Source organism: Acomys minous (assembly GCF_964271855.1).
Source record: "Acomys minous genome assembly, chromosome: 14".
NCBI lineage: Eukaryota > Metazoa > Chordata > Mammalia > Rodentia > Muridae > Acomys > Acomys minous.
This window is the reverse complement of record NC_140496.1, coordinates 64,288,143-64,311,405: the sequence shown is the minus strand read 5'-3', so window position 1 is coordinate 64,311,405 and position 23,263 is coordinate 64,288,143. Positions and strand designations below refer to the sequence as shown.

Sequence of the window (23,263 nt, the reverse complement as noted above, 5' to 3'; positions counted from 1 at the left end):
CACTTTTTTAATTGCCGGGTTTAAAGGTAGCCTTCTGAGTATAGTAATTAGTTAAATGTCTTTTTTCTTCCTGGGTTTCTTTTTAGGAACTACTGCCAAAACCTAGAGCTGACTTTTGGATATGGCTTTATTACTCAGCAACTAAAAGAGGAGTTCTAATTGCCAGACTTCTGGCACTGACATTGTCCTCCTGTTTCTATAGAAACTGGGTTGGAAGTCAGAGCTGCACAGAGGGAAAGGGTAAGTTTCTTCTGATTCCATATTATAAATCCATATCTTACCAACTATGGCCTGGTATCAGGTTCCACATAGGAATGAGTGGTAAAGTGTTCTGAAATAGAAACTTAATTTTCCCTTGAGGGACGCTGACATCAAGTCATTAAACATATAATGAGGGTTTAAATATGGATTTATGTTGCTAGTGACTCTGACTTTTAAGAAATGGCTTTACATTTCTTTTTTTGAGCAGCGTTTCTCTGTGCAGCCTTGTCTGTTCTGGACTTTCTTTGTAGACCAGGCTGGCCTCGAACTCACAGTGATCAGCCTGCCTCTGTCTCCCGAGTGCTGGGATTATAGGCATGTGCCACCACACCCGGCTGACTTTACATTTCTTAAACGAATGGACTCAATAGAATTATCACTTTCAGTTTAATTTTTAATGTATACACATATGTATATCGAGGCTTTCTTAAAGTAGGTAGATCCCCATAGAGTGCTCAGTTTGAAGTTAGGCAGGGGGCTGGGGGTGGAGCTTAGTAGTCGTGCGCTTGCCTGTGCTAAGGGATCAGTCTCCAGCACTGTAAAGAAGTTAGATGAGAGTCCACATGCTGGGAAAGGTATTGAATGAGGCGGGTTATAAATGGCAGTTAGGAATGGGCCTGGTCACAGAAGGCTCCTTGCTGGACTCAGAGCCGATGGCAAATCTGCACAAAGGCTTATTTGGAAAGGATCAAGGTGTGCATCTTAGAGCTAAATTCAAGCTTTCAGTTTAGGGCTGTTCTTTATTAAGGAATCAATAGATATTTTAGACAGAGGAGTAAGGGTGAAATAGTAATAGTTGGACTATTCTGAAAGATATTAAGGGAGGTTGTATTGCAGAAAATGGTTTTCATTTTGGGCACAGTCCATTCTGTGTATTCTTTGGACTCCAAACTCAGGATGCTCCTGCTTCCTCCTTCTGACTCCTGGGACTTATGGTATATGCCACCATGCTCTGCTCAGGAAACCCTTTTTATCCTTCTAAAGATCACCCAACCACCCAAGAGTTGATCATTCAATGTAAGTGCTCAGTGCAAGAACTACTATTAAGCTGGGCATGGTGGCGCACACCTTTAATCCCAGCACTCTGGAGGCAGAGGCAGACGGATCGCTGTGAGTTCGAGGCCAGCCTGGTGTACAGAGTGAGTCCAGGACAGCCAAGGCTACACAAGAGAGATCCTGTTTTGGGGAGGGGGGACACTATTAATTATCCATAAATGGCACACACCTTTTAATTTAAACATATTTCCTTTTAAAACTACCTCTTCAGCTTCCATATGAAACTTATAGTCTGAAGAGTCATTTAGATAATTAAATGTAGTAAAAAGATAATATTGTTTACATGAACAGTAATAGCATTCAAATGATGTTCAAATAAAGATTATTTTAGCAAGTTTTATTTTTATTAGATAGCAGTACACTATAGAGACTCAAGAGACAAAATAAGAAAACAAAAATTACATATAATGAATAAACAACAGTAAACTTGTTTTGGAGGGAATATAACATTTTTGTCACTAAGTGAGACATTATATATGAAGATTCTAGAGCTCTAGTCAACCAATTACTATATTAAAGAAAAAAATGTTTATAATTTTCACATATTTTGGTGACAGAATTACCATAGTATAAATGAAAGTTTGAGTTTATTTATTATAGTACATTCTGATTTTCATTTAATAAGACTTTGATGGATTCACTTTTTAGCCTGTTTGATTAAGTACTAACAATTGAAATTGTTATTTATTACTCCTCCCACCAATTGGACATTGTACTAGTAAAGTAAGAAAGAATCTTAATAATTACATTGCTTACTTCTCATTTTTACAATGATTTTCCTTCTAAGCTTTTGTTTCCAGTTTTCTTTTGTTAAGATTTTACTTGATTGTAGTCCTTAGAAGGCCAGCCTGTTTGCTTTTCCATCTTTCAGCCAGTGGTACAAAGAAAAGGGAAACTGAAGAGAGGAGATAGCAGGTGCCAGAGAAGTAGAAAGAGCCTGTGTATGTCTGCGTATGGTCATGTATCCAGCCTGGAAGGAAGGAGGGATTTCTGTTAGCCAAGTGAAACCGTTCCCTTTTGTGATTCTCCAGCAGGTCTTAGACTTTGAAGGAAGGGGCCTTCTCTTCCCGGTCTGTATCATGAGCTACTAGAATTAATAGAGCTTTTCACCTGTTGTAGGAAACTTGATCATTTTCATCCGAGTAGAAACTTACATCACTAAAAGTCATTGTGGACTCAAATGTATTAGAGATTGGAGAAAATTAGGGACACAGCACTTCATTTTATGGTGACTTAAAAGGCTACTGTTTCTTCTTACAAGGAAAGTAATCATGAATTACTTTTTTCAAAGAAAAAAGATTTATCTTCTTTGAGCTAACATTTGAGTATTTACCATGTCCTAAAAATACGCTGTGCGTCAAGGACAGCACTGAGCCAGGTAATGGTCCCTATGCTCATAGTGTTTACAGTGTAGTGGAAAATAGAACTTAACCATTTCATTTGTATATTTGGTTTTTTTGATTTTTTTGGTTTTTTGAGACGGTCTCTCTGTGTAGCCTTGGCTGTCCTGGACTCACTTTGTAGACCAGGCTGGCCTTGAACTCACAGTGATCCGCCTGCCTCTGCCTCCCAAGTGCTGGGATTAAAGGCGTGCACTACCACGCCTGGTATATTTGATAAATTCTATGAAGGGAAGACTTGGTGGTGCGGTGGGTCTGTGATCACATGATCACTGCTTGATAAGTAAATGTGTTCAAGGAATTCTTCTGAAATCTAAATGCAAAGGAGTTCCTCCTGGAACTCTGCCACTGAACTACATTCCTAACTTAATGTTCTTTAAAATAAGAACCGGAGAAGCCTTGAAATCTTTTGGTCAATAACACATACTAGAACTTAAATAAAACATCTTAGAAATGTCTGTTTCACTATGTGATAGAAAGAAAACGGCATTTAGATGTCCATATAAAAGTCTGTACTCTGGAAACAACCTTAGTGTGACAAAGATAGAGGTGCATGCTAGTATGGGTCTAGGTTTGGGGATGATATACTGACGAGGAGAGAGGTGGAAATACTCTGTGCCTGTGTTGGTTTTTTCTACCCTCCCCCAACTCCCATTTAGTGTAATTGTTTATTGCCTTTTCTTCTTTTCTCTTATTCACCTCTGACTTCCAAAGTTTGTGGGTTTTGTTAGTTGGTTATGGGCATTGAACCCAGGGCTTCATGTACAGACAAGCTAAGCCTGTGCTCTACTACTGAGCTATACTCCAGTAATGCCTGAAATAGAATGTTTTATAGCCTTTCAAATTGAGCTAACTTTAAGGAGTTTATTTATTGATTCCTTATTTGGTTAGTGACCACAATTTAATGTTTCTTGAGGTTAAGTTGAAGGAGTGGAGTGATGTTGATGAATCTTGTGATTCTATGTATGTGACTTGACCTGTAACTCCTTAAGAAATAAGTCACTAATCGTAGCTATGGAATTTTCTAGAAAGGAGGGAAGATGGAGCAGCAGCCGCTTCCTCTTATGTGTGTACATATATGTCCTGTGAATTTCTGATGATTTTCAAATGTTAGCATCATAGGAAAAGACTATGGGGTCTTGATAGTGATATAGATATTGCTTGTAGAAAGAGGGCACAGGTGAAATGGGTTTAAGAGAATTATTTATAAGCTTTTTCATTTTACACACACACACTTTTTTTTTTTTTTTTTTTTTGAGACAGGGTCTCTCTGTAGCCTTGGCTGTCCTGGACTCGCTCTGTGGACCAGGCTGGCCTCGAACTCACAGCGATCCGTCTGCCTCTGCCTCTCGAGTGCTGGGATTAAAGGCGTGCGCCACTATGGCCGGCTTCACGCATACACTTTAAAGAGAATATTTACTTGAAACATTAAGAATTAAAATATACTTAATATTTTAATCAAAGAAGGAAATCATTTGGCAAATTTCAAGTTGGATGAAATACTTTGTTTTGAATGTTCTCCCTATTTATGCTTGCTAGTTGAGAAACCAACATCTTTAAAATTCTAGTTGAGATCCAGACCAAATATATAATCTTTAATTTTTAATGGGAGACAAAGGTTCACTACTCCCGAGTAGATGTTTTATTTATTTTGCTTGTTTTTTGTTTTTGAGACAGGGTTTCTCTGTAACAGCCCTGACTGTCCTGGACTCAGTTTGTAGACCAGGCTGGCCTCGAACTCACAGAGATCGGCCTGCCTCTGCCTCCCAAGTGCTGGGATTAAAGGCGTGCGCCACCACCACCTGGCCCAAGTAGATGTTTTAATACCAATCAAGCTTGAATTTTTAACTTACCTAGGAGCCACTTAAATCAAAACTTGATTATTATGGCTAATAAGGGGTGATCTTACCGAAGATACCTAGTATATCAAGTATTTTGTGTTTAACATATGCATAATAAGGTATCTTAAGCATGAGTCCCAAGTCTGAACAGAAAATTCATTTATGTAGTCTTGTACGGTGGTGCATAACTGTAATCTCAGCACTCAGGGAGGGCAGAGGCAGGCCGATCTCTGAGTTTGAGGCTATCCTGGTTTACAAAGTGAGTGAGTCCAGGACAGCCAAGGTTACGCAGAGAAACCCTGTCTTGGGGGGGAAATCATTTATGTTTTGTATATACTTTATATACACAGCCTGAAGATAACTTTTAAAATTTTACTTATCTTTTTATGTATGTGCAATTTGTGTGTGTGTGTGCGCGCGCACGCATGCGCGCTCCTCAGAGATCAGAAGAGGGCATTGAATTCTATGGAACTGGAGTTAAGGTCATTGTGAACCATTATGTGGATGCTGGGAATTGAACCTGAGCCTTCTGCAAGGGCTACAAATGCTCTTAACTAATGAGCCATCTCTCCTTCTCCCTTTATAATACTTTTAATATTTTTGTATGTAAAACAAACTGATGGTAGGAAATTTGGCCACTGTGACATCATCTCACTATCCGCAAAGATGTATTTGGATTTAGAAATGCTCAACCAACACATTTTTTTATATGATTTTAGGAGTTAATGTTGTGAAAGAAGGAATTTACTATCTAAGAAGAATGCATTAGCATGTGTTTCAGAATTGTTGAGCGGAGTTAAGAATCCTATTGGGGGTGGGACGGCTGGAGAGATGGTTAAGCAGGACCCAGGTTCAAATCCTAGCACCCATATGACAGTCTGTAACTTTAAGATCTGACACCTTCAGACAGACCGACATGTAGTCAAAACAACAATGCACATAATAAACAAACAAACAAACAAATAAATAAAAGAATCCTATTAGGAGGCTTAACAGGTAGCAAATGGTTCTTGCTGCAAAGCTTGGTGGCCTGAATTCCATCCCTGGGACTCATGATGGAAGAAGAGACCTGATTCCCACAGGTTGTTTTCTGTTCTCCACATGTACTGTGGCATATGCTTGTTCATACATACAGCACTCATAAAGTTAGTAAGGAAATATGTTTATGAAAAAGGAATTCTACTGGGCTTGCTATTATGTTTCCATTTATCATCAATTTAGAACTTGAAATATATAACCAGGAAGTCCTTAACCCCCAAAGTTCCTTGATGGAACTTCAGCTCTGAGGCTGGGAATTCTGCTGCTTCATGAGAACAACTTCTGTTGTATAGGAGCCTTAGTGGCAAACATCCAAGATGGATGGGCATACTGATTTTATTTTATTGTTATTTTGAGATGAGAGTCTCACCAGGTAGCTCTGGGTGGCCTACAAGTGGCTGTGTAAACTCACAGAGCTCCCATCTGTTTCTGCCTCTCAGGCACTGAAATTAAAGGTGTGTGCCATCATGCCTGGTAAGACTCTGATCTTTTTGCCTCTTCAATTGCAGTTATATTTCTTAGCTTGGTTGTGTTATAAGATATTTATGTGTTCTATATATGCCATGATATGAATAATTCTTGGGAAATAATGGTTTAGCAAATTAAAATCTTGGGGTCTTTTAAGACACAAACTCGCTAATGGCCCCAAGATAGACATTTGCAGTAAGATTTACTAGGAGCACTGAAGCATTGGCTCTCTGCTCTGTTTCATTAGAGGATTAGCATTTGGACACTCGGTCTTGGCGTTTGCAACGACAGAATGATAATTTCCTCTTTTTAAACCACACTAGAGCAAGCCATTTAGAATTGTTTTTTTGATGTTTTCCTAGATAATCATTAATCTTAGGAATGCCGAGTCAGACAGAGGGAAGCTGGGTTGGTGGATGTTTTTGAGGGAAATTAACCACCTGTTAATGAAGAGTTTACATATTTTCTTCAGTGTTAGTACATTCCTTTTATACAGAGAACTTTCCTCTGTGTTCTCACTGTCTTTCACTCGTTCCAGGCTCCACAATGATCTATAACAGATAACAAGATTGAACTATTTTTTTTCCTAGTAAATTTTTAGGCCACAGAGAAATTCTCCATTAATAAACCAACATAACTGATAAAACTTTAGAGAGTAATTTGGTAAACGGTAGAGCAAGGATCAGATAGAAGTTTTGTTTAGTATTGTGTTTGAGTAAAGATGGACTGGAAATGGGGAATGACCTGTCATTTCATGACATAGCTTATCTGTTAAGGGGACAGAGACCTCCTTGGATAGATGACTTTACACTTTATCCATTGTCTTTTCCTGTAACATGCTGAGCAAGTGAAAGGTAACCAGTCTCTATTATCTTTGGCTTAAAAGGTTGAAATACCTGTGAGGCAACAGGAGTAGGGAGAACTCCAAGAAATATTACAAGGTTTCAAATATTAATTCTTATCATTTCTCTACAAGCTTTCAAGGCTACAATCTTGGTGCTAAAGTGGAATTCTGGACGTTGTCTATCAAAAAAAGACCAGCAGGTTTGGGTGTGCCATGACGTTTAACCTAAGTCTACTAACAACCCTCAGCCAGGGAGCCAAGTCTGATTTGAGCCATAGTATTAAATAAAATTGGACTGGTTACTAGTCATTGGAAGAGGATAGAAAGAGTATGGTTGGAGTAGGCAAAGGCAGTTTTCTATGGAGGAGAACATGTGTGGAAGGGTGGGGTTTTGTCTTTTGAATTCTTGTCTTATGTCAAGGAATTTTGCTGCTGCTATATTTCTTGTCATATCCATGATGATAAAAGTTTATAAATAATTTTATTCCTCTTGTGCTATATTTGTAAGTTTTTTAATTTTGTGTATTTTTTTAAAAAAATACATGGTTTGTATAAGTTTCCTATGCTTTTTTTCTTTCCTAGAATTATTAAAGTTTGTATAGAACTAACTTTTGTTTTCTTTTTCATCCCCATACAGGAAGGAGAAATATATTGTTTATGTATTCACTGTTTCCATTTTAAACAAACATTTTGACTGAGGATTTACTGTTTGCCAGATTCCTACTTAAACATGCCTATATTCTTTCATAGGAATTTCTGCTTTTCATTTGGTAATAGAGATGGGTAAGTAAAAGTGAAAATCTCTTACAGCTCTGAAAATTACCAGCATACATTTACATTTAAAGGTGAACACAGTCACATAATTTTCCATGCCTCATAATAATCAAGTAACCTGTTTTTATTTTGATTTTCAAGTACTAGGAATTGAACCCAGGGCCTCACCTGTGTTAGGCCTACCACTGAACTATATCTTTATTACAAAGAACTGAGTTAATCTGAAAGCCAACATTTGTAGAGTTTCTTTGATAGTTGCTGCTGAAGTCAGAACTTGGGAAGAGATCCGCTGGTCTTTATAAAGTTATCTCTATCATTTCATAGAGGAATGACTTTACAGAAACAAGGGCTTCCCTGAAACCTCTCCCTTCAACAAGGTGCTTAGCCATATAATATCACTCTCGGTGAGATGTCCTTAATTTGTCTTATCATAATCTTGAGATACTGTGAGCAACTAATTTCTAGACTAAAAATTAACATGACCTTTTATCAGTAGACTGATCACTACCTTTGACTTGTTAGAACTTACTATGACTGCCCAAGTAACAATCTTATGATTAGTGGATACAAGTATTTATCAGGAGCTCCATATTTATTCTTACATCTAAACGGAAGTATTGTAGGCTTTGGTAAGAAAAGTCTATAAACATTTTTCTAACTGATTGAAAACAAATATATTTTATAATGCATTAGGTGTGTGTGTGAAGTAAAAGTTTCACAATAAAATGATTATGTTTTCTAATTTGCTCTCTTGTAGTCTATTTTTTTTTCCATTAGAAAAAAAAAAAAGGAAATAAAAAGGAAAGGAAATAGAAGCCAAGAATGGTGGCACATGCCTGTAGTTCCAGCACTTGGGAGATGGAGGCAGAAGGATCAGAAGTTCAAAGCCAGCATTCTCTTAAATAGTGAGTTTAAAGCCAGCCTAGGCTACGTGAGATCCTACCTCTCCCTTCATCAAGGTGCTTAGCCATATAATATCACTCAGTGAGATGTCCTTAATTTGTCTTACTTATTTAAGGTATAAATTAAGGTATTTAAAGGTACAAAGATAGGGCAGAATCACTGGGTGTTTTTTTTTGTTTTGTTTTGTTTTGTGTTTTGTTTTGTTTTTCTGAGACAGAGTTTTTCTGTGTAGTCTTGGCTGTCCTGGACTCACTTTGTAGACCAGGCTGGCCTCGAACTCATAGGGGTCTGCCTGCCTCTGCCTCCCAAGTACTGGGATTAAAGGCGTGCGCCACTACTGTCTGAAGTAGCAAAACTGAGAGCTGGCACCTTTGACAGATTGTTTAGCATGGATGCCCTGAGTTTGATTTGATTCCCCACTACTGCAGCATAACCTGAGTTAGTGATTTCACACGTGTAATCCCAAGTGGGAACAGAATGATCAGAAAGTTCTTAAGAGTTTGACGCCTTAGGCAAATGAGACCTTGTATCAAAAACAGAACAGATAATTTAAAAGTAGCAAAGTGAATTTTAAGGTGAGTTCCTTTTTGTGAACAATGGAAGTATAGCAATCAGATTAATCAATACATTAGATCTTTGATTTGTTTGAATCTAACATTTAAGCCTGTTCCCTGGGAATATTTTTTTTCTGTGCAAATAGTCAAAATTTTAATTCAGCAAGCAAAAAATACCATTTAGGTAAAACTGGTTATTTCCAGTAAAGTAACAGAACACTTTCACGTAATTTTAACTCAGGTTTTCCTGTATTGGTGATCAAGTAGGACACACATGGGAAAGTCAAATATAGCATTTAAATCTGATACTGTTGTCATTGATCCTAGGTTTCTGTTGTTTTCATTGAAATTTGCTCACTGTGGCTCAGTTGTTACCTGCTATTGGTGGTCCAGAAAGGACAGCCATCCCAGCAAAGAAACTGGCATATCCCAAAAACTTGTGTACGCTAGAATTCTTACATAGATCGACCTGCAGGGAACGAGAATTCAGGGTTAGCCATTTTCAGGGAGAACTTCTCAGGTGTCTTATGTTGACAACAGGGTGACAAAATATCATACTGCAAGGTGTGACTCCTGGGATGGTTTGGCTGGCTGTTTGCCCCCAGTGTTAGGGAACAGAATAGAAGTCAACTAAGGAACAGTGGTTTGGGTAGGCAGGGTGGGGTTTTCAGCTTCTTACTGTGGAACATTGCTGTTTGGTTTTGGTAGGTTAACCTTTTCTGTGGTTCAGGAGTGTTTTTACCTCCCAAACCTTAATGATTTTCCTCTCCGTTAGGAAATATTTAGCAGTCTGCACTTACAGTAACAATTGGATCCACCTGTGGCTGACTACCAACCATAGGTTTATAAGAAATCTGGCAGCACAGAAGCTGATTTCAGCCTTGGGGACCTGGAATTTTGTCTAAGCTTCATACACTATTCTACAAAACTTAAATTTCAGTTCCATTTGAATTCACAGTTTGTCAATTTGAGATAAAAATGGAGAAAATTTTAAAACAATGTCCTTAAAGTACACAGGTCCAAAGGCAGTATACAGAAGCCATCCTTTTAGTAGACCTATATGCTTGTGTTCTAGAAAGAGCCAGAGACCCCTGGAGCCTGAAGGAGAGGAGTGAACAGAAGGTAATTAGAATCTTGCTGGTCTCTGTGTTCCTCCTTTTCCTGTACTGTGTGGTCCTCCTAGCGTCTCTTCCTTACACGGTAAGGTAAATAATGATGATAAAGCTGACAACAGGATTTCCTGGGTCTCACCTACTTTTATTATTTTTAATTTTTGGAGGTAGGATTTCTCTTTACCTGGATCTCCCTTTGTAGACCATGTTGGTCTTGAACTCACAGATAACCATCTGCCTCTGCCTCCCAAGTGCTGGGATTAAAGGCCTGTGCCATCACCACCCAGCTTTATGTAATTTTTTTAGTGATAAACTAATACAGAATTTTAATTCTCAGGAAAGCTGCTACTGATACTTTTACTGAGTAATTTAGCATTACTAATGAATTGGTCTACTCACCAATACTGGGAGTATTAGTGCCAGGTAACCACCAGCAAAAATGGCAAAAAAGATAGTGTAGGCCATAAGTAGTGGGAACGTGGTGGCTAAAGGAGCAAGCAGGTTAGTCACACCACACAGAATAAGGTAAGACTTATGGTATTGATACTTCTGGACCCAGTTTTGGTCAGCAATCCATCCAGAAATAAGCTGACTGACTGTCTCGGTGATACCTGGAACAGTAAATACATAGTCAGGCAATCTGTCGAATGTCGGTGTAGAAGTACATCTTTGTCCAATAGTAGGATCCCATCTGGAGGCCGGAATACATGAGGGAAAAATAGTTTCATACCGAAATAGGATATATAACTTAACTTTTCTAAACATATCTAATAAAATACCATATCTAAACATATCTAATAAAATGCTGCCTCCAGCTGAGCATGAACCCATCAAATTGTCATGTGTGTTTTCTAATTGTGTGTGGAATCCCTGTTGACAAGACCATGGGCTGAAGTGTTCTTACAGTCTCTTCAAAGGTCCTGCAAGTGAGGATAGGAAACTTAAAAGTGTCCTGAGGAGTCATGATGAAACAAGAAAAATTAAAACCTCATATTAAAAAAGACAGACACTGGGACTCTTGTATTTGTTTATGAAACCATGGCATTTAGGACCTCCAAAGGTTATTATAGTTCATTTGAAAATATGTATGAAGTCTAAGTGTGTTATTTGGGACATAGGTTACCATGTGGTGTAACAAGTAAAATTTAAGAACCACAGTTTTTTTTTCTTTTGTGTTTTCCACTCAGCATTTTTACTGTTTACTCTGTTACAAGACATCAGTTAAAAATATCAAAAGAAGTTTCCATCAAGAATATCATGGGTGTGGTGGCTCATGCCTTTAATCCCAACACTAGGGAGGTGGAGCTAGATCTCTGGGGGATTCCAGGCCAGCCTAACCTACAGAGTGAGTTCTAAGACAGCCAGAGCACCACGGTGTGACCCAGTCTCAAAAAAGTAGCATGAGCAAGGCTTGGGATCGAGTGCTCAGTGGCTCAGTGTTTCCCCAGCGTGAATAGGCCCCACGTTCAAGATAAAATAGAATGACCTCCAGTTGCTTTGAGTTTTAGGTCCATTAAAAGAGAGTAAAAAAGGAAACTATTTTTGTAGCAGTCTCCAGGATGCACATTGAGGCTATATGATGATTTTGGGCCTAATTTGTATAGCCTTAATCTGACCTAAATGGATTCTCTCAGACAGTGAAAGAAAATGGATAACTGAAGCTGCTTTTGTGTGGCAGCAATTTTTGACTGAAGCATCACTGCAGTGAGAACATAGGAAACTGTCTTCAGCTTTGTATAAGGGCTTGGTAAGTTGATATTTCCCTAAGAAAGTGTAGAAGAAGTTAAGTCAAACTGCTGAGAATTGTCGGGTTAGCGCAAAGCGGATTCAATCTTCTTCCTTTTCGTTTGTTACAGACTCCCTGTTTTGTCAGTTGAATCTACAACTTAAGCATTTCATTGTCTAACATTTCGTGTTTACATAAAATAATTGCTTTTTAAACTTACATTCTGATTTATTTTAAACAAGCTTATGGATTAGTGACTAAATCGATGGTCATATTTATCTCTTAAAATTATTTCAAGAGGAAATTACTTAGCATCAGATATCAGTGGAACATTGTGTTCACTGTGAGCCTGGTACTAGGCTAAATTACATGTACATCACATTCATATGCTGACAGCTATGAAGGAAAGCAGGCTGTTATCCTATCCTATAAATAGGAAAAGGAAATCCTGGCATAGAGGAGAATCCCTCCCACAGTAAGGAAATTGAGAACAAGAACCTGACCAGGGAAGTCAAGCTTCAGAATCAATCCTTCCAGTCACTACACTGTTTGCTAGCTGAGGTGTCCTTCTTCCCAGAGTAGCTGTTGATACTCAGTACCAGCTTTTTGAAATTAAATTTTTACACAACGAGTAATTTATATCACTGTGTTAGACACCCAAAATGAGTAAGGCGAGTTGGGGCCCACTAGAATCTGCAAGGTAGCAGTTGACAGATGTGCATGAGGAGATGCACAGTATGCTGTTTAGCCTGAGGAAACTTGGCTTCTAGCCTTTCCACGGTCCATTTATGGTCACTCTCTTTCTTCCTCCCTCCTTTCTCCTTGCTTTCATTTAAAAATAAAATTTAATAAGCATTTACCAAGCTGAGTTCATTTTCCTTCTAGGTAGGAGGTTTGGAGTGGGTTTTCTTACCAGCTACAGACACAAGGTAGGAGGCATCCATTATGTCAATTCCAAGCGTTTTGGCTCTGGCTACCAGGTGAAAAGTCGGGATGAAATATGCTAACTGACTGAGGAGAAAAGACCAGGTAAATATGTAGAAGAAGGGATTCCTAAAGAGAGACGTATCTAAAAGTTTTTGTTTGCAGTTCCATGAAACAAACTTTTTCTTGTAACTTTTGTCATCATTCATAAGCAGCAGGATGTTCCTGTGTGGCCTGTTGCTGAGTTCTTCACTTTGACTTTCTAAGACAGTTAAATTTTTAGTAAATTCTCCCGATTTTCTCATAGTGCTGCCTTCAATGCAGGACTCTTGTGTTTCGTTGCAGTATGGTGTTTCTGTCCGATAGGAGACCTCTGGTCCAGTTTCAGACAAACTGCTGTCCTTGTTTTTAGTATCAAAATTGTTCTCTGTTCGGATATGGGTGGGTCTTAAGAGCATGCTGGAAGGCACCAGATTCAATACAATAGCTCCAAATAATATAAGAGCACCTAAATAGAAGAGAAATTGAGACGATAAGAATAACTTCAGTTCATAGTACTGTCTATTCATAGGCTTAGAAGAGTCCAATAATTCTGGAAATTAGCACTGTGCCTCCCGTGTTTACTCCTAAAAACATGTTTCATTTGTGTCTTGTGCACGTGTATGCCTGTGGCCAACTGAAGCAAGAAGCAAGGATCGGATCACGTGGAGCTGGAGTTCCAGGCAGTTGTGAGATGTCTGATGTATGTGCTAAGAATGGGATTCTGGTCATCTGGAAGAATAGCAAATGCCTTTAACTGCTGGGCCATATCCTTCCCTGCCTCTCAAGTTAGCGAAAGCGTTTAACTCTTGACAATATACATGCTATAAAAATGTAATACTTTGGGGATAGAAAACTAGGAAGTTGGACCAAGAAATCATATGGAAGGGGATTATTTTTTGCTAAAAGGTAGGAGTGGGTTGGAAGGTAGGTTGATAATCTGAATGGCACAACTTTACAATACATCTTAAATAGGTATTTAAGTATATTCCAGTGACTGGATTTTGGTATAGGAAATACAGTTAACTGCTGAGATGCAGTGTGAAAAAATGTTAGAAAAAGGGATAGCCTTTCAGCCTATGATGCTTTTTAAAATTCTCTTGAAACAAGATGTGCTAGTCTTGCCTTTGATAGTGACTGCTTGGTTGGTTTCAGGGTGCCCTGAACAAAGCTATGATTCGTGTTTGTGGAGAGAACAAGCTGTGTGGGCTTTCTTAGAGGTTTGTCAGCTGGAGGTTCCTGTCCACCATGCAACTACTGAATAGTGCTCTGCATAGGAAAGAGTCATCAGAACCACTTTAAAGATAGGAATAAACACATTTTACTAAAATATTTCAGATAGAAAATTATGAAATGATTTTTTGAAAATTCCTAATTGATAATTATGTAAAAGATTGCCCAATAGGAACACAATCTTTTTACAGATGCTCGATTTAATTTATTTTATTTCGGATTTTTAATTTTTTTATTACTAGGGTTTTTTTTTTTTCCAGGCAGAGTTTTTCTATTTAGCCTTGGCTGTCCTGGACTCGCTGTGTAGACCAGGCTGGCCTCAAACTCAGCTATCCGCCTGCCTCAGCCTGGTCTACTTGGCGAGTCCTGGACCTGAGAGGGATTAAAGGCATGTGCCACCACATCCAGCTAGTTCAGATTGTTATAAGTGCAGAGTTTTGTTTTTTTGTTTTCTTAAGAGGAAAATATGAAAGTGGAGGCTTTAGTGAAGGGTTGGAGGAAAAAGAAGAACATTGTTTTTCTAAGGGTGTTACTGCACAGTGTTTCCAGTTGCACCTCATGCATTGAATTCCAAAAATTCTGAGTGGGCTGGTAAAGCCTCCAGGTCAAGGAAGCTCTCTCATATTCTCTGAGGAAGGGGATATCCTTCTATTAAGTATCATGCCTATTTCCCCTCACATCTTCAGTGCTAGAGTTTAAACCCAGAGCCTTGTGCATGCTAAAGCAATGTCTTCTGCAATTATTATGTGGTGCCTTGTACCCGTAATTTCAGCATAGCTACAAGTTTGAAGACAGCCTGGTCTACTTGGCAAGTCCTGGACCTGAGAGGGTCTCATAATGACCTTGGAACAAGGAAGAGGAAGTTGCCTTAAACTTTACTTCCAGTATTCAAAGGAGAGGTTAAACATTAAATTTTTAGTGTTGTTGGTTTAGAAACTTAGACTGACTCACCTGTCCAGTCATAAAGATCTATCAGGAATTTTGTAAAAGGTGCCAATAGAAATGTCAGTCCCATTCCGGAACGGGCAATTGCTGTAGAAAGGCCCAATCTGTTTTTGAAATATTTGGTAATTACCACAGCAGCTACTTGGTACAAGAAAGCAGACCCCAATCCTAAAAGAAAAACAAGTTTGAAATTACTTTCCAATTAGGTTACTAGTTTTATATATATATAGCATCCGTAGGCAATAAAGTTTACTGTTTCATCTCTCATAGTCTGTTTACAGTGGACTCACCAGGTAACAGTCCCATAGTCACACAAAGAAAGGGAATGCCTGTGGCCCAGCTGCTGACCAGATAGCCACCAGAAACAAGGAGAGTTCCAAGAATGGAGGTAGTTTTTTCTCCGAGTATGTCACAAATAGTAGCAGCCAGTGGACCTTAAGAGAAGAAAGGGAAGTGCTAGGTTAGTGTGCTCTGGCATCCCTTAGACCCTATGTGTGATTTGAATGGTTAGAGTAAAGCAAGACTGTAAGATACTATATATTCAAAATAAAGTTGTATTTGTACCAGTGGCCTCTGTTTTGTACAAAGTTGAGTCATGAATCTCCATATTACAGCACCAACTAGAAGTAGAGAAATTGGCTTAATGTTTGCTTCTAATATCATCACATAATTAGAGCTGAATGGTTTCACTTTCAGGTTGAAGTCTTACCAGACTAGAAAGAAACAAAGCATGAAAAATGCCAGTCATGAATTTGATAGTTGGATTCTTAATTCCTTTTTGTTTTTCTTTTCTGTCTTTTTCAAGACAGGATTTCTCTGTTGTAGCTTTGGCTGTTGGACCAGGCTTGTCGTGAACTCAGATCCACCTGCCTCTGCCTCCTTAGTGCTGGGATTCAAGGCGTACACCACCGACACCTGGCCTTAATTTCATTTTAATCCTAATTTTTCCCAGTGTAATTAACAAGTTAAGGAGAGCTTACACACTGTGATGTCTCTTTCAATATTATATATTGATATTAATGCATATTAATAAATGAACTTTAAGGAAGGTAACTACTTCAGCCTTAAAGGAACGACAGTGTCACCATGGACCTTTGTGATCATTCTGCACGGACAGCAAGCTTATTGCCAGTTATACCTGCAGAAAAGCGGAGTGATGACATGATGGATCCAATCCAGCCAGTTTGCTCTGAAGTGCCTTCAAACTCCTCTTGGAAGACCACAAAGAAAATTGCAAATGTCTTGGTCATTCCCATCACAAACACATTTACCTAAACCAAAGCATACCAGAGTCCTCATTAGGTGGAAAGTAGCCTAGTGCTGTTACTAGCTGTTCTGTTGCTCCCGCCTCTCAGTACTTACCCATTTGTCTTACCGCTGCTTTCTGGTTATCTAATGGGGAGGTGAGAGAAGCAGTTCATTCCTCCTTAAAGTCGTGGGTCACATTCATGAAAGTATCTCATTTACTTTCCATTTTAAGTCTATGAAAAGGATGCATCACTATTTTTTATAGGTGCGAGTTGACATTTTAGAAGAGTTGCCAAAGATGGTACAGGTGCTAAGATTTAGACCCTAGACCAACTTGACTCACCAGGCTGGTCTTGAACTCACAGAGATTTCCCTCTGCTTTCAAAGTACTGGGATTAAAGGTGAACACCATCACTCTCAGTTAATATCTCTGCCCTTAATCATCTGAATTTGGCTGGCCATTGGTCTCCAGTCAGAACTTTTCTTTGTTCTCTTGATGCCTGGCTTTGACAGCTGTGAAATGGGTGTGACCTGCTCAATAACTGGCTGAGTTGTGTATTCATTGAGTATCAGGAAAGCAAGGGCAGAGCTCACATCTACCCAGCTAGCTCTCTTTAATTTTTAACTTCCTAATTCATTTCCATTTAGACTTGAAAAAGATAATAAGCCAGGTGTGGTGGCATACACCTGTAGTCCCAGCTCTCTGGGAGGCAGAGAGGTAGTTCTCTATGAATTTAAGGCCAGCCTGATCTACAAAGTCCAGGACAGCCAAGACTACACAGAAACCCTGGCCGGGGGGGGGGGGGGGGTGCCCTTCCCCCCAAGATACTAAAGACCTCATCCAATGCCTGTATTTTCTCTCTGTTCATCAGACAGATCCCTACGTAAATCTTGATGCCATGCCTTGGATTGAGCTTGGTAGGATTCAGTCCTGCATCAGACTCTTCATCTGACATTGTGATTGCCTCACCTCCAAAGAAAAAAACCTGAGAATGCTCTAACCCTTAATTTACAACTTAAGAGCACTTTTTATTGCTTTGTTTTTGGGTTGGTTGGTTTGGATTTTGGTCTTTCGATACAGTTTCCCTGTGTAGCCCTGGCTGTCCTTGATCCTTGAATTCTTCTCTGTAAATAAGGCTGGCCTCAAACTCAGAGATCCACCTGCCTCTGCCTCTCAAGTGCTGGGATATAAGGCATGTGACTCATAAATCAGTTGGTCGCCCCCTCTCTGTAACCTAGGTCAGCCTCAACTCATTTTGAAATCAAAGTGCTTGCTGGACGGTGTTGGAGCACGCCAGCGGGGTGGAAGGCAGAGGCAGGCAGATCTCTGAGTTCGAGCCCTGCTTAGTCTAGTAAGTGAGTCCACAACAGCCAAGGCTACACAGAGAAACCCTGTAGTAGAAGAAGAAGAAGAAGAAGAAGGAAAAATCACAGTGCCAGTTGTTAGTTTTACTTAATAACAGCTTCTTTGTATCCCAGATCCTTCTGTAATATTATCCTAGCTTATCCTGGCCTTCATAGATAAGTTTCTTCAAAATCTACTGTGTCCTTCCTCTTATTGCTGCATTCCCCTGCAAACAGAAGTTCACTTGCTTTGTACCCATCCTCTAAGGACTCCAACCAAGGCTGTCACAGGCTTCCTTGTTGCTAAGCCAGGAGATTGTTGCCATTTCTATTCTGTGACCTCAGCAGTGTCCACACATCATTTTTTTTTTCCTGATAATTTCTAGGCATCTGCCTACTTTGCTGTTTTTGTTTCCTCTGGATGGTTCTGTTCATCCCCACACGGATCTCCCCCAAGATTTTTGTCCTGTTCCCCATTTCTCTGGTGATTTTACCCACTTTGCCTTCAAGGTTTATATTGGAGACACAGGCTGTTCTACTTGAGATGCATCTAGACTACATCAAGCACATTCTTGGACAGTGTCCAAGATTAAGCCATTCAAACTGTCCAGATTTTTTTTCCTGTTCCTTCTAACTAATGAACAGCATTCATCACCTACCAGAGTGTTTAAGCTAACAATGCTGCCCTCACCTATTCCTTGCTGTCAGATTTTCCACATCTTAGAGATCCACCTCTCAATGTGGTCAGATCTCTATTTTCATTTATTTCTGATTATTGCCTTAAATTATACCCTGTGTCTTAAGTACCAGCCTTCCTAATCCATTTACTGACCCTGCAGCTACAGATGTATTTCTGAAACACTTTCCTGTTAATTTGCTTTATTAAAACATCATACCCCTTGCCGAGCATGGTGGCACACACCTTTAATCCCAGCACTTGGGAGGCAGAGGCAGGTGGATCGCTGTCAGTTCGAGGCCAGCCTGGTCTACAAAATGAGTCCAGGACTGTCAAGATAACATAGAGAGACCTTGTCTCAGAAACAACAGCAATAAAACATACCCTCAGAACAACCAATGTTCTTAGTCGGTTATTTTTCTGAGGTTATTTTGCTGTGCATCCTAGGCTGGCTTTGAACTCACGGTCCTCCTGCCACTGCCTCCACAGTGCTGCAATTACAGGTGTACACTATCACACTTGGCTCTTAAGTTTTCAGTAGCTTCTCCACCTTTGATTTCATCCATCCTCTTGGCTTCTTACAGTGTATCAGTTTATCCACCCCCCACCACCTGCAGGTATCTGATGATTGGCTACTGTGTTTCAGGCTGTATATTCAGAGCTGGTATGTAACAGTACATCACTGATGAGCAATGTAAATGTGGTTCCTTACCCTCATTGAATAGTTTGTCTGGTAAGAGAGATTAAACACAGGAACAGTTATGAAACAGTTATATGTAAAGTATCATACCTTACAATGTAACCTCCTGCTCACAAAGCATACTGAGATTTTTTTTTTCACTTTTTCAGAAGTTTAATTCTTATAGAAAAGTATTCTTGTAATTCACATGGAAATAAATGCACTGCCCTGTAAGGATGTACATTATCACTGTGAGCTGTGAGCTAAGTTCATTGCTAACATTTTGGTATATTTTTGTGCTTCAATAAGCATCATCATATTACCCAAATGACATTAGTAACCTGATAATTAGGTATTTTTAATTAGAAGCAACTAATTAAATAACTTGCCATCCACTGAGAATAATGCAGAAAAAAAGTAAGAGAACCAGATTTTAACAACAGCAACACTGAATACCATTTGAGTGGAACCCAACCAGGCAGGGCTCTCAGGCTTAAGACATCTTTAGTGTTCCTGTTATTAATGTTTCAATGGGTGGGAGAAGAAATCTTATTCTTTGTTAATGGAGCCAGGATTTAGCAAATTGTGCTTTATTTGTAAGTTTTATACACAGATCTTGGCTGAGGCCCTCTGCCCTCTGTTCCCCTTTTCTATCATTAGGGAGGAGGAATGTGTCATGTTTTCCCACCTTCAGTTTCATACTGATGTCTGTTACTGAGCAAGACTTGCACTCCTATTGTGTGGACTGCTTATTGTAAATCCAAGCAGGGGAGGAACATCAAGAAGAAAGGTGCTTTTGTGAATGTGTCTGAAAGTTAATAGAATGATCTAGAGATGCTTAAGGATTGCCGGGCTAGTACCACTGTGCACAGGGTTATTTGAGGCACAGCTATGAGGGGGTCTACCCATCATGTTCTAGAATGGGCGTGCTGATAATGCACATCACCACTTTTTTAACATAGCAGCCCCCAAGGTGTCCCAGAGGTGAGGGTAAGACATCTTTCCTTTACAACACATGTCAGATATATAGCTTAAGTTATGTGGGGGGTGTGAGCAGCAGACTGAAATGTCCCCAGTTCCTAGCAGTGACATGGACCGTCTCAGTTGGCTTTCTGATGCTGTGATAAGATACTTGGGAAGGAAAGGGGTTCATCTCAGCTTATAGTTTACAGAACACTTGAGGTCAAGGCAGGAACTGAAGTAGAAGCTATGAAGGAATAATGTTTACTGGCTTGTTTTCTTCAGTTAGCTCTCCTAAACAACATAGGCCCACTTGTCTAGGGGTGGCAGTGTGCTGGCCTCTCCCACATCGATCCTTAATCAAGAAAACGTTCTCGCAGAACTGGACTCCAGGCCAGTCTGATGGAATCATCTCCTCTGGCAGTTCCTCTGTCTGATACCTCTAGGTTTGTGTCAAGTAGACAAAAACCGGCACAGGGGTTGTGAAGTATTGTATACATGTCAAGTTGAATGGGCATTAGTTTTGAGATCTGGTCTTGCCATGTATGACTGCCTGGCCTTGAACTCTCAGCAATCACCTCTCAGCCCCTCCTGAGTGCTGGGATCACAAGCACGATCTCACCCCTGTCATGACTGAGTACTTCCTAGGAATGCCCAGGATAGCTCCAGCTAAGTCACAAATGCAATGTCCCTAAATCCCAATTGCCATGCTGCCAAGGTAGAACTGCCAGTCATGCCTGGAGCATTCTCCAGAGGCAGAGAGGACTGGAAGAGGATATGTCTACTTTCTCTCAAGGGGGACAGCTCAGCTTCTGGGGTTCAGCCCAGCTAGTCTCTGGTCTTAGCAGTTTGGGGGAAGTTCCTGGCTCCCTTTCCACTCAAATCTCATGATTACTTAAGAGATATTGTTAGGCTGCTTCAAGCTTTTCTTCAGACAGTTCAGCAGTTGGAAAGGTAAAAGAAACACTTACCAGGAAAAAATGAAACACAATCATCCATCCCCATCCTCCGTCCAGGGGTTTAGGGTAAGGGAGGGCGTTCTCTTCCCTCCTCATGATGCTTCCTCTGTGTGGCACACAGAGATCACTGTGACAGATCCAAAACATTTGCCTCAGTAGTCAAGAAAGTGATCTGAACTTATGTGGGGTTTGTGTTTGTTTCTTTGGTTGGTTTTAAGACCTGGTCTTGCGAAGGAGCTCTGGCTGGTCTAGAACTCATGGCAGTCCTGAAAGCTGGGAATATAGATGTGTATGGATAAACTTTTACATTTTATTTTTCTCCATGGTATTAAAGCTAATGGTTCTGCGAGTTTACTTTTTTGTTCCCCCTTAGTTATATGAAGTCCACCTGGTGTAAAGGGGGCCTCAGTTTCACTTCCCTGACAGGAATAGCCACTCCACTTGTGCCCAGGATCTCCACTAGCCATAAGCCAATTCTAGAGGAGGCCGTGTGTTAGTTACCCTTCCAGTCTTGTGGACCAGCCCTTGACTCTAAAGACAAAATGGGTGAGGGCATTGGGTTTAAATAGCCCTTTTATATGGCACTTAGGTATTTTAAGGAACTAGGTGCCCAACAAAGGGCATTATCTCTTAACTGGTTACTAGATCAGGAGAAGAAACAGGAAAGCCCACTTGTGAAATATGAGCGAAGTGAAATAGTACTGTATAGAGGTCAGATATTTTGGTTATGAGGGTGGACTTAGGATTCTGCAGGAGACTAGTCTCCACCTTAGGAGGGAAATGTTAAGTATTCAAGATTAGAATGTCAAAGTATGCTACCTTCAATCAGAGAGTTGAGTAAATAAATACCTATATATTGAGAAAGAGTGAGAAAAAAATGTATGTGTTCTGAGGAATGGATGTTACCATGTTTTCCCATTTTTAAAGCAGGCTGGTGTGTGTGGGTGGGGGGGGTGGAGAAGGAGAGGGGGAGAGACAGAGACAGAGAGAGTAAAATGTCTGTTAGGTGATTAGGCTGGACAGAAAGATGACAGTATTTCCTGAGATGACCAACCCAACACCCAATTCCATTTTTACCTTACCTTTAAAGATGTGTTCAGCTGAGGAGTCCTCTATAAACAAGGGAATTTCGGAGGAAAAATTAGTTACTTTTCCTAAAATGTTACTCCTTTTCTAAGGCGTTTCATTCCGCTTCTTGTGAAAACAGCCAGGCATTGTAGTCAAGCAGGGCAGAGCAGCGGTTGAGGCCCTATCCTACCGCCAGTGGACTTTACTTCCTGAGGGAGGAGGAAGGCTGTAACTTGAGAACAACTCAGGCCAGCCTCTAGCCGGCCCACAAGGTAGACTTTTTTCACCACCGGCCAGATTCAGTTGGAGTAAACCAAGGAGAAAATCCTCCTGGGGGGGATGGGAGTCCAGATTTTTAAAACACTTGTCCAAAGTTCCTCAGGGAGTCTTAAGGCTGCTTTGTAAGAGAAGCATAAAAGACTTCCAGAGGTGGTCAAGCTTGTTACTGGGCCGTGATGGCAGTGCTGCAGCTGTGTCTCCGTGATAGCATGCTGGGGTACCTGGGCTTAGTGCCTGGTAGCAAACACATAGTGGTCCTCAGTAAGTGCAGCCTGCTCTGTGCTCTTTTGTGCTCACTGACTAAATAGTATGATTACTAATTCAGGGTTTCAGGTCCCATTTTAATTGCTTTTTTTGAACCCGATTACTTTAACTTCAAATACTTCCCATGAAAGATGTATACTTACAGTGAATTTAATGAAAGTTTTTTTCTTACTGAATTTTGGAAATGATTATGGCTGAGTCCTAGAAAATTACCTCAGTAATTCGACATTCCAGTCCAATTTCCTTCCCTTTGCTCCACCTTCCACATTAAAAAAGTCAACAAGAAAGCGCCTTTGATCTCCCTACACCAACTTTCCAGATCTTAAACCAGAGTATTTTAAGCCAAAGTATGAATTCTTTGTTTAATTTGGAAATCTGCACTTTTTTTTTTTTTGGTAGTTGTTTTGTTTTTTAAGCAAGGGGCTTCTCATCCTCTTAAAGGCCAGCTCCAATGCTTTTGATTGGAATGCTTGCTTGCAGAAGGACAGCCTAGTCTGGGAGGATGTTCAGTGACTGCAACCACAGAAAGAGGATGCAGTTTTGTGGCGGTGGGGGGAAAGATCAAACAACCATTGAGCAGAAGGCAAAGCCCAGACGAAGAGCAATGCTTTTCAGAGAGCTCGGTGGTAATTATGTACCCCAGAAAATGTTTTTAGTGACCATCCATG

At 40.0% G+C, this 23,263-nt stretch overlaps 1 protein-coding gene across 6 annotated transcripts; it reads right to left on the bottom strand.

Moving 5' to 3' along the window:
* Positions 1 to 1,639: 1,639 nt before the first annotated feature.
* SLC16A4 (solute carrier family 16 member 4) lies at positions 1,640 to 22,272 on the bottom strand. Of its 6 annotated transcripts, none has more exons than XM_084756824.1 (9): positions 22,067 to 22,271; positions 20,997 to 21,111; positions 16,257 to 16,389; positions 15,409 to 15,552; positions 15,125 to 15,286; positions 12,891 to 13,409; positions 10,651 to 10,862; positions 9,515 to 9,608; positions 1,640 to 2,287 (listed from the first exon to the last, which is right to left on the bottom strand). In XM_084756824.1, the coding sequence occupies exons 2-9, from the start codon at positions 21,078 to 21,080 to the stop codon at positions 2,136 to 2,138; spliced, it is 1,500 nt and encodes a 499-aa protein (XP_084612950.1). In that variant the 5' UTR covers positions 21,081 to 21,111; positions 22,067 to 22,271; the 3' UTR covers positions 1,640 to 2,135. The 6 variants fall into 6 exon arrangements, with proteins under 6 accessions (XP_084612950.1, XP_084612951.1, XP_084612954.1 ...); XM_084756825.1 differs by having other exon boundaries at positions 20,997 to 21,090; XM_084756828.1 differs by lacking the exon at positions 12,891 to 13,409.
* Positions 22,273 to 23,263: the final 991 nt, after the last annotated feature.